At 41.6% G+C, this 17,500-nt stretch overlaps 1 protein-coding gene across 5 annotated transcripts in view; it reads right to left on the bottom strand.

Moving 5' to 3' along the window:
* LOC138052329 (uncharacterized) overlaps positions 1-15,899 on the bottom strand; it is a 19,743-nt gene extending 3,844 nt beyond the window's left edge. For 2 of the 5 annotated variants that reach the window (XM_068898753.1, XM_068898754.1), the window contains exons 1-5: positions 14,683-15,893; positions 2,814-3,029; positions 2,454-2,553; positions 1,648-1,751; positions 1,302-1,410 (exon numbers count right to left, since the gene is read on the bottom strand). In XM_068898753.1, coding sequence (XP_068754854.1) covers positions 1,302-1,410; positions 1,648-1,751; positions 2,454-2,553; positions 2,814-3,029; positions 14,683-14,780 — 627 coding nt within the window. In that variant the 5' untranslated portion in view covers positions 14,781-15,893. Of the gene's footprint in view, positions 1-1,301; positions 1,411-1,647; positions 1,752-2,453; positions 2,554-2,813; positions 3,030-11,534; positions 11,612-12,077; positions 12,673-12,747 lie in introns of those variants that run through there. The other 3 variants (XM_068898751.1, XM_068898752.1, XM_068898750.1) reach the window with 3 other exon arrangements.
* Between the last annotated feature and the right edge of the window lie 1,601 nt (positions 15,900-17,500).

The raw sequence follows: 17,500 nt of genomic DNA, 5'->3' as shown, positions 1-17,500 counted from the left end.
TTCCTCGGCTTAACAGCCTGCAAAGGCAAAACTTTCTCCGAAATACTATTTGTTCGTCCATAAATGCCTCACATATACGTTTTTTCATCTCGCTACGAATAAGCGTTTTTTTCTTTTCCATTTACACGAAATAAAATCACCAGAGCACAAATTCAAGTATTGAGTGATTTATTATAACAGCATTGTTAAGCCTGTATTTGATTATATAAATCTTACAAGAACCATAAGTGTCACAAAGAGAGTCTTTAAAAGCTTTTAAAAGAGGGCTGCAAGAACAAGTTGGAACGCTGACTTCCCGGGGAAGGAGGGTATTCCCTTATATGGGCTATATAGGTATGTGCGGCCCCAAAGGGCAGGGTTTTTCAGCCGTTTTGGTCATAAATAGGGTATCGATTTTGGCCACTTTTCCGCCATTTTGGTCATAAATAGGGTATCTCTAGTCTAATCTAGTCTTGAATTCGTTTTTTATTTAGAAGCTACTTCTTTATCATGTAACCTACCTAATAAAAGCAGATAAATTAAACATTGCCTTTAACATTGGTCTGAACTAGGGAAATAATTATAAGGCAGGTCTGCACCAGGGGTTAGGGTTAAAGGTCATAAATTGGGTATCAAATTTTTGGTCAGGTAATAAATAGAGTAGAATGGCTGGATTGGAGTTATGATAAGAACTGTTTCAGGATAAACAGCAAGACCGGTTTTGGAAATCTGAGCAATTTCATTGGTCAGGTGCTTTCTCGTGCGTGGAAAATAAGCGGCGTGTAAGCCGACTTGGCCTGCTGATAGAAGACTAGCCGTCTCTCTAAGGTTAAACAGTGATTTATACAACAAGTAGCACAAAAAGGTAATCGCACTTCAATTTAATATCATGTGCCCTCTGAACACTGAGGCGACAAACTGTAGTTGGAAGAAGTTTTGTCGCATTAACTCAAGATGAAACAGCCTCCCACTTGACTTAAAATAGACCAATTCCCTTACTGGTTTTGGAACGCTTCATGTGGAACTGTATTCTTAGCCAAAAACAATGCATTAATTATTTTAAGGCTTGGGCGTCAGTACTTACAGTTCCTTTCCGTAGATAGTTGGAGTTCTTACGTTGGCACAATATCGTTCTTGTCGTATGCTCTCTATTGTTTTATTGTAATTGTCGATAGATAACTCTCGTCATACATTTATGGTCCTATACTTACAGACAACACAATTAATTAAATGCTCTTTGTCTTGATCGACGCAAAATTCCCAAAAAGAATTTTCGCAAATGACGGTAATTAAATGTAATGTTCTTTTAGTTCAAGACTTACCATAGCACCAGCTTTAAGATCTGTAATAACTGTAAACTCGGCAGATTGAATGCTTTTCCTTTCGGGGTCGCATTTTAGATGGACCTCAGAATGCCACTGGCTTTTTCTGCTACAATGGCAACAGATTGCAAAACGTTACCACCTTAATAGCGGAGTTCGTCCATTGTTAAATATTTTAGTTCTTTTTCTTCCATTCTTAAATGTTTTAGTCCTCCATGACTATCTCCTATCTTCAGAACAGGGTCTTTGCGGCCACATATGGTAGACAACGGCTGTCCTCAAAAAAGAACTACATACAAGAAACGTAACAAACAATAAAAAATGAGATAAATAAAGAAATACTTACGTATACACCAATTTCATTGTACCTTGAGAGGTATGGCCACACCTTACACTTTTCTGAGATCCTATGTCCGTATAACTTGTGTCATTATCCGTCCACCTGCAAATCTAAAACACCAGACAACTTTAGGATATAGGAGCCTTTTGCACAAAATATGGTTAAGTTGACTGCGGTTTATCATGGCCAGTTGAGATGAAATATTATTATTCACAATGTTTTCTTCGTAATAGGTAGTACATACATAAAAAAAATTATCCATTCGAAAAGTGGCTGATCACAGAAAGGTAGTGCTAAAAATCCTATATCATGAAATATACATTATTTAAGTACAAATACTTCAAAGTCTTAGAATCGTCTTAAGTGAAATGGCACTTTTAAGTCATGTATTGCTGCCGTGGATGATTTTCTAACGGCATCTGTTGAGGATGACTGTCAAGAACGTCAAGACACCAAAACCTAGAAAACATTAAGGAACTCTTGGATCGACGCCACCTTCATGCGTTCCCCAACAAAGCAAGGTTGCTGGGGTAAAGAAAGAGTTAACATAAAAACCAAAAGGATCGTATTTGTCCATCAATGTGGTAACGAAATTCTCAACTAATTTCAGCTCTACACTCTCGTCAAATATCGCTGTCAGGGTACACACGATGTATGATCAAAATATTGTAGTTCTTAGGTTAATCAGCATCAGCAAATTCAGTAAAGAGTTTACTTTTAGACATTAATTTTAAACAGTAGGTGGTATTCGGCCCTAAAACATTTCTCACAATGCAATTCTCGATGCCCGTTGCTTGATAATCACAACTTACAGCAACATCACCTCCGGAACAGTCTCCAGACGTCCCCAACGTAAATGATTTGCATGGATTGTAGCTGTGCCAATAGTTATCCTTTGCTTTTGCAGTAAACCTGTTGGGCAAATATCAGTTAACTGTTCATGGATAATATACTTTCTATTTTCTTAACGCTCACTAAAATGTCACTTGCCTTAATCAGTGGAGCTGATTATGTAACTAAAGAGGATTCATTTAAAAGACCGGTAGAGCACACAAGAATATGAAAGGTAGGAATTACGACAAACGCCACACAGGCAGTGAAATTTCACAACACTGGTGAGCACAACAATTTCTCTGAAACGTGTCGACAAACTTATGATGTGCTTTACAAACCTTGGACCCCCTGATTTCGCTAGACTCGCTAAATTATAAATTCTGTGCTGCCTATCATGGCAAGCGCACAGAGAAACGTCTGACATGTTGGAAAAAGGAAAAGGCTGGTCTTTTGTATGGTTGCCATTCGCTGATTCACACTCAAGGAAACTAAACAGGAAGGTCGAGTACAAAAGCCACTTGATGCCGCTCAGCGAAGCCATGGTGCAGCAAACGCTGGAGGAAGAGAATAATGTTAAATATTAAATATCAGCATTTACTTCACACTAAAAATTAAAGTGTTAGACTACACTTAAAAATGGTGTAAAATTGTTGCCACCCCCGCAAGCCGTTTTTTTGTGTGTATTATTACACCAACTTCTAAAGTGTAGTTTAACTCTCAAAAGGATGGTAAATTTACACGCAAAATAGTGTAAAATGGGTATTATACAACTTTGCACTTGTAAAATTACACATCTAGCAAGTGTAATAATATCAGAAAGGATGGGTAAAATTACCCCGAATGATGGTGTAGTGATCTTGCCACCCCCGCTACCCTTTTTGGAAGGTGTAATTTTACCCCATCTAAAAAACTTGAAATTACCACCAAAAGACGTATAATTCAACCATAAAATGAAGTGTAATTATGTTTATTTATCATCAATTTATAAGTAAAATTACACGACGCTACATCGATGGGTAACAAACTCAAGCGTAAAATTACAATCGCTTACTTAAGTAAAAAATGCACAACTCTAGATTCACATTTCTATAACTAAGCCTAGGGCCATTAAGGTTGGTTTGCATATGATCGCAGACGATCGCGGATCGCAGAAAGTTCTTCGATCGTCTGCGATCGTGATTGCACACGATCGCAGAAAGTAACACCAATTCCGGAGTGCGAATATAAAGCTGGTAACAATCTGATGACCAGCGACCTAACACCTTAATTAACCAGTCTGGTAGGCCCGCAGTGGCGGCGGCAGACGCCGCCCCTATGCGAAAGCTGTGACCCTTAAGGCTCTCATGCGGGAGACCCGCGCTTCTAGCAGAGTCCCGAAGTAAATGAGTGACGGAGGACCGTGTAAGGTAACGACCCGACTGGAAATAGAACAATGGCCCCGAACGTGGGTTGGCGAGGAGAAAGTATTGCTCCATTGCAGAGACAGGGCACAATAAAGAAGGGCAACTGGCAATGACGAGGGATTGCCCTGCCCTAAAACTATCCGTTTTAGAAGACTTGAGTGTAACAAGCAAGCGCTGTGGGCAGACCAGACTGGGACAAAATGTAACGCAGTCCTTGGTAAGATTAAACTTAGAACTAAAACTGTGCACCCCCGGATAGGTAAACTCGCTACACCTAAGGAAGGCGAAAAAGCCAAGGGTAAAGGCAGCCCATATCATGGAGAAATCCCCTGGTCCTAGCCAACTACGTAAGATGGGGCGAATGGCTAAGAGTACGCCCGGGGTGACGGGTTGTCTGCGGATACGAGGAGACCCTTGATAGCGGAGAATTCCCCTTAATATCTTTTTTAGGAGGAGTCTTCCCCTTAAGGGGTCTTTGTAGCCTGACATAATGTGGAGATTGCGAACGGCAGCTAAATAAGTCTTAATTGTGCCATGGCGGACTGTACGGGCCAAATAGGAAGCAAAATAGATAAGAGTTCCCTCTGATGCTGGGAGGATGTCACCTGTGGGAGTGGCTAGTCGGTTCATGAGACAAAACTGAATAAAACGCTTCTCCCCAGAGGTATACGTGCGGTTGGTGTTCCACGACAAGGCCCAGTTGGCATACCTAAGGACTGCAGCTTTCAGAGGGTCATGAATGAAGGCGGGATGGTGCAGGGGGTCTGGTCGGCACCGGGAGCGAGTTCCCTGAATCGTTGAACCTGAAAACGGGACAGGGCGTCAGCTATTTCGTTATGCGCCGCGGGGGCGTGACGAGCCTTAACCAGGAAATTATACTTCATGGAAATAAGTACCAGGAAACGCACCAAGTCCATGACCCTGGGGGCTTTTGAATGACCCGGAGCGACAACGCTCTGGTTATCACCAGAACTGAAGACGTTTGCCGGAAAAGTGGGAGTACCACAGTGCACAGGCGATAACAATAGGGAAGAGTTCTTGCCATTCAATACTTATCCCTTTGGTCTTGTTAATGAGTAAGTTAGGGGGCCACCTACCCTGGAACCATTTACCATTGAAAAAAACCACCAAACACAATTGTACTAGCGGCATCAGTATAGAGCTGCAGGTCGGGGGAAGAGGTGACCCGGGAATCAAGGAAGAAGGATCGCCCCTTCCATTGAGCGATGAATACCTTCCACATTTGAATATCCCTGGAAAATTCCTTGTTCAAACGGATATGATGAAAACGATTCTTTACCCCTCGGGTGAGGTTTATAATGCGCTGGAGGAAAGTTCTACCCGGGACTACTACTCTGCAAGCGAATTGCAGAGTACCGATAAGGGATTGAAGATCTAAAAGGCGGGCAGAACGGCGGTGGGTAAAAGAGTCCAACAATTGCTGAATCCTGGCAAGCTTATCTTCAGGCAATCGCGCTTCCATGCGGTTACTGTCCAGTACAACGCCCATAAACTCTAGAACTTGTGAGGGCCCCAGGGTCTTAGAGGCGACGGTGGGAACCCGAAGGGACATGAAAACCTTAAGAAGGGTAGTAAAGCTCCCTAGGCAGTCAAATTTAGTTTTCTCTGCTAAAAAGAAATCGTCCAAAATGTGTATAACATGGCGGAGGCCATAGTTGTGTTTAAGAACCCATTCTAAGGCATCAGAAATTTGGTTAAAAAGGAAGGGAGCACTGCGGAGCCCAAATGGAAGGTAAAGGTCTATGTAGTACTGAGATTGCCAGTATATACCCAAAAGGTTCCAGTCTTCGGGATGGATTGGCATCAGACGGAAGGCGGATTTCAAGTCCGCTTTGGCCATAAAACTCCCAGGACCCAGGGACCGCAGAATAGCGATCGCGTCATCGACACGAACGTACTGCAACGAATAAGGATCCTTTGGTATGTGGTCGTTTATACTATCCCCTTCAGGGTAAGAGAGATGATAAATAGTTCGCCATTCGACAGAGTGCTTTTTAGGGACCACGCCTATAGGGTGACACTGCAAGTCAGGTAGGGGCGGGGATGAAAAGGGGCCCGCAATTCTTCCCAACTGCACTTCCTTATGTATGTTCCCAGAAACGACTTCAGGATGTTGAGAGGCGGATATCAAGTTACGCGACACCCGGGGCTGGTGGGGGCCTAGGTAACCAATGCGAGTACCATACCGGAGGGCACTGATTAAATTGTTAACAAAAGAGCTATTAGGGTGATTAACTAATTCAAGCACTAATTTATCGACATCTAGCGGGGTAGATACAGTTGGGTTGCAGCCTAGCTGGCGTTGCTCCACCTTATTTCTTGCTGCGATCGCTGGGGTTGGCTGGTCTGTTGCTACTTGCGGACTGCTTGGGACCGGAGCAGTTGAACTGGGCGTGGTTGCTTGAGCCGCAGCGACGGCAATGGTGCGGGAAATAGCAGGAACGGCGTTGACAACCGGAAGGTTTGTTGAAGTCAAAGCAGACAAGGGCTTGACGGCGAGGTCTTCTGCTTGGGTCCTGGTTGGGGCAATCTTCCGCTGGATGGTACGGGCTAGAGCACACAGAACAATGTGGCTTAGCTAGGCCAGAGAAGGTGACTGTCCAAAGTTCAAGATCAATTTTGTCCCAGGGTTTTGAAAGGTCGTAGGCGGCACGGCGTCTAAACTGTTCGTCGTATGTAAGCCAAGCTAGGTCCTTAAACTTAGTGACCGCTTTGCTGATAGTTTGCTGGTATTTGAGTAACTCTAAGGCACGCGAGGGATGGACAGCGACGATCACCAGCATGTAGGCAGTAAATGCGTCTAGCCATTTTTGAAAAGTGTCAATCACGGGTTTTTTCCTCCTAACCAGAGTTAGCGGGGACCCCTGGGAACCCGGTGACGAGTCCTCGTAGCGTAACTGCAGAGCGGGGGCCTGGGAGCGATACATGAAGTCGGGCAGTAATAAACAAAAGTCGATGTATTCACCGTAGAGTATTTTGTCTTCAAGGCTTTTTTCTAAAGGACGATGCAGGCCCAAAGGAGTCGCTGTGTTCGGCATACGAGGACCAGGAGTGCGAAGGTCGTCCAGGAAACGGGCTTGGGCCTCGTGGTTGTTAAAGACCCGTAAGGCTTCATTAACAGAGGCCGACACGGTCTCTTGGATGGCCGACATTTGGGCGGGCGAAAACACCGCATCCTTGGGGACTTGTGGCTCGAAGTCCTCGAACAGTTCTTCCACTGCTGAGTCCATATCCGACTGCTCGTCGTCGTCGGAACTGCGAGTCGCTGCGTCGGCCTGTTCTGCAGGGACACTGGGCTGCGGACGCGGTCGTACGCGTACGTTTGAAGCCAAAGATTTGTCTTTGTGCACCCGTCCATTCTGAGCGCGACTTCTGGAGCGACCAGGGGTGGCTGCCAGCGCTGACTTCGTGGCCAGCCTCAGCCTTTCAACCAGGTGGGCACGGCTTCCAGTGATAGGAAGATTAAGGCTCTGCAGGCGAAGGCGAAGAACTTCACTGGAGAGGTTCTTGAAGTCGGCTGTTCGCGTGGCCTTCGAAGACTTGGAACGTGGGTGCGCCATAAATTTTAAAGCAAAACTGTTACAAACTGTGTACTCTCGTGCAAGCTGCCAGGATTATGCCCTGTTACAGTGTATTGTGATTTATGTAGCAAGACAGTGTCTCAAAGTTCGACCAATAGGTACAGCTGTACTACGAGCTAAAGAGACGCCACGTGGCGAGCTTGTCAGCCATGAATGGGGCTAACAAATATAAGGACCAATCTAGGAAAAGCTAAGATATATCACTAGATTACTCAGCAAGATAGGAGCTAAAATACAGACATGAATACCGTTTGTACTAACTGCTAGAATAAGGGAACATTCATTCATGAATTCAGCATTCAATATTGTTCTATTATTTATCTTACTGGATTGCGTGACGAACGAAAGCAGTCTTGCCCTCTAGGGGTGTCATGTTCCATTAACTGCGTTTTACCAGCCGGTAAAAGCGTTAATAACAACTAAATTAACTGAATGGTTAGCTCTACTTTACAAGTTATGTACATCGAACTGTATGAGGTGCGCCACCCGCCAGTTCAGATGGAAATTATACTACATAGTACACTATAACAAGTAAATTAACTGAATGGTTAGATCTACTTTTCAAGTTACATCGAACTGTATGAGGTGCGCCACCCGCCAGTTCAGATGGAAATTATATAACATAGTACACTATAACAAGTAAATTAACTGAATGGTTAGATCTACTTTTCAAGTTACATCGAACTGTATGAGGTGTGCCACCCGCCAGTTCAGATGGAAATTATACTACATGGTACACTATAACAACTAAATTAACTGCATGGTTAGATCTACTTTACAAGTTACATCGAACTGTATGAGGTGCGTTACCCGCCAGTTTAGATGGAAATTTTACTACATACTGTAGTACCCTATAACAGCTAAATTAACTGCATGGTTAGAACTACTTTTCAAGTTACATCGAACTGTATGAGATGCGCCACCCGCCAGTTCAGATGGAAATTTTACTACATAGTACACTATAACAAGTAAATTAACTGAATGGTTAGATCTACTTTTCAAGTTACATCGAACTGTATGAGGTGCGCCACCCGCCAGTTCAGATGGAAATTATACTACATAGTACACTATAACAAGTAAATTAAATGCATGGTTACAGTGCCGCTCGGAGATAAGCGAACAACGCAGACGCAAAATGAACGCACGCGATACGCGTATACGCGTTTTTTTTGACGCGTCTAAAATTGCGTATCGCATACGCGTTTGTGCCTTTGTTATTCATAACCATAATTTTGCTTTTCCAGTATTGTTTGCGGAACAAAAGAATAAATTGCGTGACTGCCGACAAGTCGAAAATTTGCATACGGTATGTGGCTTTGATTACTGTCAATTTCGATCCGCAAATGCCGCCGATGAAAGCATCCACAGGGGATTATTTCGAAGTTTAATACCGTTTACATGTAGCAAAGGTCTCGAGAGACGAGCGAAATTAAATCAGCAAATTATGACCCGAAAAACCGCAGACATGATTTTTTTCAGTGTTTGCCATGACGGGGTATTTTACAGTCACTTCACGGTGACTTTTTGCCGACGCGTGCAAAGTCCAATAATTCCTTGTAGAAAAATCAACTAAATTCGATTGGCATATCATAGAAAGTTTTTAAAAAATCTTTTCCTTGTACCGAGAGCATTTCACCGTTTGAATCAGCGAATTATGTCCCGAATCACATCACGATGGCCTCTCGCCGGCGCGTGCCCAAAATTAACCCGATAATTTTCCTCGCAGAAAAATCAAATAAATGTGATCAGCGCATCATTGAGCCTTTGAAGAAAAAAATTGTGTCTGAAGTGAAAGCATTGTACCCGTTGAAATCAGAAAATCGTACCCAACAGGACCGGAGATGTGGATATTACATGAATTAAAATCGTATTGACACGTGCCGGCAAAAGTGTGTGATTTCACTGTCGGGCTGAAAATCCACGCCAAAAAATCATTCTTTATTGCTGAATTTACAACAAAGCAACTCAAGCTGCAAAATTCTCAGCCTTAAATGATGACTTTCTGTACAAAACTGCTAATGATGAGCCCTTTGCTAAAGAGTTGTATTGTTAAGTTTAACGAGTGACAGACGCAACGGCCTTGGACCCGAAAGATGTTTGTATTTTTTCACCTATCGGTGAGCGTCACGCTTTACTTAAGTATTCACATCCAAAACGACAGAAGGAGTTAAATACTCAACTTTAAATGATGAATGGCTGTATAAAACTGCTAATGACGAGCCCTTTGCTTACGAGTAGTGTTTTTTAGTTTACGACTAAACGGATGCACCGGTACGAAGTTTGTTTTGATAATATCGCTCTCAACGCTTTCATGTAAATTTCGTTGTTAAAAAGGTTCTTGTGTGCAGTTTGTCGCTAGGTTTATATTTCTCCAAAAGGAAACTTGATGAATTTATTTTTTTTTTGGCTTTGAAACACAAATATCCAGCCAGACTTTGCCCCATTCGAATAAGCATATGGTGAGATTTCTTGCGCACCGACCGGAGAACACGCAAATTATTTTCACATTCACCACACTGCAAACGACTGAGACTAAACAAAGACAAGGCGACAAAAGAAAGACAAAAGGAGAGCTCATAAATACTAATGAGCCTTTTTGCGTATGTGTTGACGCGTTTACGCGTTTTGCGTATGCGCGTTTTTTGCGTACATTTTGGTTCGCTTATCTCCGAGCTGCACTGTAGATCTACTTTTCAAGTTACATCGAACTGTATGAGGTGTGCCACCCGCCAGTTCAGATGGAAATTATACTACATAGCACACTATAACAAGTAAATTAACTGAATGGTTAGATCTACTTTTCAAGTTACATTGAACTGTATGAGGTGCACCACCCGCCAGTTCAGATGGAAATTATACTACATAGTACACTATAACAAGTAAATTAACTGAATGGTTAGATCTACTTTTCAAGTTACATCGAACTGTATGAGGTGCGCCACCCGCCAGTTCAGATGGAAATTATACTACATAGTACACTATAACAAGTAAATTAACTGAATGGTTAGGTCTACTTTTCAAGTTACATCGAACTGTATGAGGTGCGCCACCCGCCAGTTCAGATGGAAATTATACTACATAGTACACTATAACAACTAAATTAACTGAATGGTTAGATCTACTTTTCAAGTTACATCGAACTGTATGAGGTGTGCCACCTGCCAGTTCAGATGGAAATTATACTACATAGTACACTATAACAAGTAAATTAACTGAATGGTTAGATCTACTTTTCAAGTTACATCGAACTGTATGAGGTGCGCCACCTGCCAGTTCAGATGGAAATTATACTACATAGTACACTATAACAAGTAAATTAACTGAATGGTTAGATCTAGTTTTCAAGTTACATCGAACTGTATGAGGTGCGCCACCCGCCAGTTCAGATGGAAATTATACTACATAGTACACTATAACAAGTAAATTAACTGAATGGTTAGATCTACTTTTCAAGTTACATCGAACTGTATAAGGTGTGCCACCCGCCAGTTCAGATGGAAATTATACTACATAGCACACTATAACATTTAAATTATCTGCATGGTGAGATCTACTTTACTTTCAATGCCATAAAAGAAGCACACCACACGAAATGTAAATAGAGTACGGTAGGTCAAAAGAAGACCTCAACACATGATAGAAACAAATACATAAGAATCAAACTTTATCAACACGATGGAATACAACACGTAATCATCAAAGCTTGTCACATAATAACAAATCTCACCACATAATGACAAAAACACACCCCAACACAAAACTTCAAGACCAAAAGAATAAAGATTACATAAGAAAGTTATAGCTTTCCATAATTCTTTCTTGTTGTCCACTGTATTCTACTACTTCCATTTCATCATTAGCCCTAAAACAACCCAAATCCTGGGCATCTTCATAAAATTTATGAGATACAACTGTAGGAAGTTCAGATTTGACTTAAACTTATAGAAAAAAAGGGTAAACTCCACTTAAGCAATTCAAACAAAGGAAAAACTGTTGCCATAGCCATACTAGCCTAATAAGGACAGGAAAACAATGTGGAGTGAACAGTTCTTACCTGTCAACTGTCTTTCGCTTTAGACTGAAGTGTTGCTAGTGATTGTCTGTAGTTGACTGGCTGGCTGCACTATGTTGCTGAGGAATAAATAGGTGTATCTTCATCAGTAAGAACAAATGGAGACCTTACACTAAAATATTCAAGGGATATTTGTGCTGAATTGTAATCTAACCTTGCACAGCTCTATTAATTTATTTATCCTCAAATTGATTGCTTTCCTGAATCAAAAAGCCAATTTGAATAAAATCAGTCCAATTCCACTGAACAACACTTTATATTTAGCCTGTGTGGTGACCGACTGGGAAAAAAACCGATTGGAAAACGAAACCGAACCGGAACAAACGAACTAAGAATGAAACAAGAATATTATTATTGCAAAAGTAGACAAAGTACACCAATTAAACCAATGGAATAATAAACAGAGATAAAGTTATCTGGGCTATATGTTGGCCAACACTTCATAGTCTGGGTTCAGCAATGGGTTACTCATGAAGTTCTCTTCTATTTAGCCTTTCACGAATGTTTTCACTTCGTGACACGTACATGTATGTCTTCCTCTAAATGTATCTCAGTAAAAAACAGCCGCCATATTTTTGTAATATCACGCCCCTGGTGAGGCATGGGTAGTACCAGTCCTTTACACTTACCTGGCGCTGTTGTCGCGCGAGGAAATCAATTTTCCTTACAATCTTCAATTTTGGTCCAACATTACGAATAAGTTATGCTCCCAAATCACTACCGGTATAACTCCGCTTTCCAAGAGGTCAAGCAAAGAATTCCTCATCAATTTCCATGCATGAAAGAAACATATATTTATATTAAATTTTAAGGCGGGAAGTTGCGGTCGCCTCGCCAACGAACGAATACCACAACATTATGTTTATGAAGTTAGGTAGATTTCACCTATTCTGCGCGCCGGCATATCATTTTCCGGGAGAAGTATTCTAAATGACCGTCGCCGGGACCCAAGGTCTTGATTTGGGTGACATAACGAGCTAAAAGTGCCTTCCATTTGTGTCTCAAATCTAAGGAACGTCAAAACACTAACAGAAAACAGCTTGTATTTTTTTATGTATTTTAATACATCGTCCTTTGGTGCGAATTGCAGTCGATCCAAAAACACTCGGATCGAGTACAATACGCACCAAAGAACGATGAGGACATCATGACCTTCAAACCTTAACAATAGAAGTAACGAACACAGTTTACTCACCACGAAAGGATTCAGCATATTCGTTGTACGGAGCGCCTAAATTGGTAAGCCATTCGCCTACTTCCTCTACTGTCCATACTTTAAGATCTTAGGATCCATGAGCAGCCATTGAATTTAAAATAACGCAAGAAACAGGACCTCCAAATATTCAAAACCTTCTCCAAAGACTGGCCGAATGAAAAGGAGTACAAAGAGGGTCATCAAGTTTCTTTATCGCTGTTCAGTAATGCATCGGGGTGCAGGGATGGCGCAGTGGTGAGAGCACTCGCCTCCCACCAATGTGGCCCGGGTTCGATTCCCGGACTCGGCGTCATATGTGGGTTGAGTTTGTTGGTTCTCTACTCTGCACCGAGAGGTTTTCTCCGGACACTCCGGTTTCCCCTCTCCTCAAAAACCAACATTTGACTTGATTTACTTTCATTGTTCATTTCAGTTTACAGTGTCCCCAATTAGCGCTCCAGCGCTAGAACGACTAGACACTTAAATAAAGTTCCTTTCCTTTTATCTTGATTGACGGAAAATTATGTCGCCTTTTTGACCGGAAATTTTTGTCAGAAGACGTAAATACCGCAGCCAATCACATGGTTCGAAGTGACATTTGTAACCGGAAACAAACCTTTTGAATTTCACCGTGCAGCTGACATCTATACTTGTTACGAACCAGATTTTTAGGAGCGTAAAAAAACTACCGGTACTGGCGGCTCACATTCGTAGTCGGCATTCGCACGACCCAAATTTTCTTGTCACTTGTGGTAGACCTGAGTACAGCAAGACTTACAAACTCTTTTCAAGTTTTGAATCTCATTTTTCCCGCAACCATCCCGAATTTATTAAGGAAACGGATGAAGGAAAAGAGAACGAAATTATTTCTCATGATGATTCGGATGATCCGGAACATTCGCCCAGTTCAGAGGGAGAAAGCGACTCAGAGAATGACACGAGAGATACATCTTCGAATGTCTTCGAAACGTTGATATATTCATACTTAAACTAGAGAGTGTGACAAATTGAGCCAGACTGCAATGAGAACTACGTACAAATAAATAAGCCCTGAGGACAGTTTGTTCGGCCCAGTATATCATATTGATGAATAGCTATTTATAAGCCCACAACTGTATGAGTTCAAAAAACCAATCTAACATGGTTTAGATTAATCGACCTTTTACTATTAAAATTGGTGTAAAAGTGCACTTCCAACTGTGTAATTTTATCCTTGATAATACCCATAAACTCTTATCCTTTAAAAAGAGTAAAAATACCCTGCATTTAGAGTAATTTTAGAAGATTATTTTGGTGTAATAGTTTACACAGTAACAAGGTGTAAAAATACCCTACATATAGAGTAATTTTAGAAGATTTTTCTGATGTAATAGTTTACACAGTTACAAGGTGTAATTTTACATTTTTGCGTTCGTAACATTACACTTTAATTTTTAGTGTAATGCTTTTCCGTACGGTGGCCCACAACTCGTAAAGGTCAGCTAAAATTCGTGGAAAACCAACAGAATATAGACCGAGATCAAGAACACTCGTGCAAGGTGGGAAAGAAACAAAACGTAGGTACATAAAAAAAAAAAAAGTTATTAACTATGGAAAACTGAAGAGACCACATATGAAAATTCCCTTGAGGGTTTAACTTGATGCTCTGGAACATAGGATAAATACGTTCTTCTTATGAAACCAGCAACAATCTGGCCGTACATGCAAGCCACAGCTGAAGCCTATTGTACACTCAAGAGTCTATGGGCTGTGGAACCAATAAATAGAGATGCCTTAGACACATCTCTGATATCATCACCCCAGGAGACCGATACGTTAATTAACGCTTCACTGACCCTTGGTTGCTGTTCGCTGTGTTGGGGAAGTCGCTTTAATTCCGAGCAAAAAAATGAACTTCTAACATGTCTTCAACGAGGCCATTGTTAATTGACATACCCAAAAAACGTGGCCCTGTGTTTCGAAGTGCAGTCCTCGCGATAAACAAAGAACATCCTGTATGCTACTCGGAAGAAATTGCATTCGAGTGCGACCATAAATACATAAGCTGAACTTGACTCGTAGATTTCGCGGAAATTGGTAACGTCACCCAATCACAGTTATCTATCCCTTGGTTGCTGTTCGCTGTGTTGGGGAAGTCGCTTTAATTCCGAGCAAAAAAATGAACTTCTAACATGTCTTCAACGAGGCCATTGTTAATTGACATACCCAAAAAACGTGGCCCTGTGTTTCGAAGTGCAGTCCTCGCGATAAACAAAGAACATCCTGTATGCTACTCGGAAGAAATTGCATTCGAGTGCGACCATAAATACATACGCTGAACTTGACTCGTAGATTTCGCGGAAATTGGTAACGTCACCCAATCACAGTTATCTATCCCTTGGTTGCTGTTCGCTGTGTTGGGGAAGTCGCTTTAATCCCGAGAAAAAAAATGAACTTCTAACATGTCTTCAACGAGGCCATTGTTAATTAACATACCCAAAAAACGTGGCCCTGTGTTTCGAAGTGCAGTCCTCGCGATAAACAAAGAACATCCTGTATGCTACTCGGAAGAAATTGCATTCGAGTGCGACCATAAATACATACGCTGAACTTGACTCGTAGATTTCGCGGAAATCGGTAACGTCACCTAATCACAGTTATCTCTTTAACAAGCAATTGAACGTTTTAACTTTGAAACTAAAAAAAAATTTTCCAGGTTGAAAAAGTACTGAGAATTATGGAAAACAGTTGGCTGTAGTGATCGCAGAAACCAGAAATCAGCTTCTGGCTGTATTCACTTCCGGTATCGCTTACATTGCACACCTTTTAGCTTTGACCGAGCATGTGTAGTGTAACTGCTACTCTTGCTGTTATCTTGACAGTAAAAGCGTCTCTCTTAACTTTCTTCGAATGGATTGATTAATGATGCATTGCGAAACAGAGGTAGTAACGGTGCCGACCTTATGTTGCCAATAAATTAAAATTTAAAGTAGACTTTTGAGTTAATACTAAATTTTGACTTGAGACATCATCGTAATTTCAAGTTTTTATACTTGACACTCTAGCGAAGGCCATCATCTATAGGTGCCAAAGAAACCAGCTGAAAATTAAAGCATACGTGGTGCTATCGAAAACTCACCCCTCAAAACCTTCATCGGTATTTCCAAGTTTTCTATCCTGTGTCACGCAATCTCTTCTCGAGAGTTCTCACTTGTTTTTCACAGGACACCCAGGGGACAAGGTCAGTGAGCTGATGTCATAACCTCCTTGTTTTTCAAGGGTTACATGGTCAACTCTCATTTTTCGTTTCAGTCCTCCTCACGGAAGAGGTATTTCCCAGTAAGAACGTTGACGTCTTCCACCAAATTATTCAATTAACATCGTGAAACGACAGGCAACTACGTGTCATAAAAGCGTGATGACTAGCTTTCATTATCCAAAGACTCACAGCTTTCTTCATACGAAATCCCACTTTAATAATTCAGATAGCCAATCACAGCAGCGAAATGGCTTTCTCACACGTGCAAAAAGCGTTTCGTCCAATCAGAAGTGACTCGTCAAAACATACCACTGATTTCATTCAACAAGTTTATCCTGGCTCCTTGCGTGCAAAGCCGTCAGAGCTAGAAACCTATCGTACCAAAAGTAGAGAAGATTTATGCTTTCAGCAATGGCTCAAGGCTCCACGAGATTTAAGCAATTAGGAAAGCCAATTGATGACTATATTATAGAACTACAGAACAAAAATACAAGAGCTAACTGACAGCGAGAAATGTGAAGGTTCTCGTTGAATTTCTGAGAGAAAAACACGGTCTAGCAAAGAAATCCTGAAGACATCGAAGCCAAAGAATTGAGGGAATATCCTTGGTGTGAAGCAAAAGGACGGTAAACACTTTGAACCGTCAAGTCTTCGAGGTCTGGTTTTAGGCTTATCTTTCATATACCGGATCCTGAATAATTAACGTCCACAAAACAAAAGAACAAAGCTAACATAACAATACCTAATCAACAAGGCCTAATCAGAATAACAATAGTTCTTTTGCATTCCGCCATTTTGGTCCGGTATATGAAAGTCTACCCTGGTTTTAAGTTTTAATCCACATTTGAAAAGAGAACACACTCATAAACAAATTTAACGCATATTTGACTCTTTGGAGGTTGACTAGCAATAGAGTTATGACACTAGAGAGTTAAGTTTCCAAAATCCTGAATTCGAGGTTTTGGAACGACAAAATTCTGAATTCAACGCCAAACAGAGGGACTTGGGTAGAAGAAACACAAGATGGCGGAAGGTTCGTCAGCACGTGTCCCAGGCACTTGTAAGGTATGTATATCAACAGCATTTGATTATAACGAAAGACGGTTCTTTTATTTATGAACGGTAGAGTTTATTGTGTCATTACCGGCTTTGTTAAGTGTAGTTTTTGTATTCGGGAGCTCTCCAGCGCGGGAACCCGGTGACCGAGTGGGCATAGGACGAGTGATTGATTGTGTAGGGAACAGTGTGAATTACAATAGGAGAGTGTTTTCGATTAGCTTCTTTGTGATCCATAAGGATATTACATTGGCGACGAGGATGGCGAAGTGGCGTAAATGGAAGCGTGCCTTTGACATGCTCGCAAGAAGACTTCTCAGCTCTTACATTTTGCCGGGGTGGAGGTACAAGACATCTTCGAAGATTTGCAAGATCCTGGTCCCATCCCTGAGACAGGTGACAATGCTTTTAAAATCGAGATTCGAATACTAGATTCCCACTTTCTCGTGGAGGAAAACA

Source organism: Montipora capricornis, chromosome 6 (genome assembly GCF_036669925.1).
Source record: "Montipora capricornis isolate CH-2021 chromosome 6, ASM3666992v2, whole genome shotgun sequence".
NCBI lineage: Eukaryota > Metazoa > Cnidaria > Anthozoa > Scleractinia > Acroporidae > Montipora > Montipora capricornis.
Note: the sequence above shows the minus strand (reverse complement) of the source record. Positions and strands in the feature narration are given on the sequence as shown.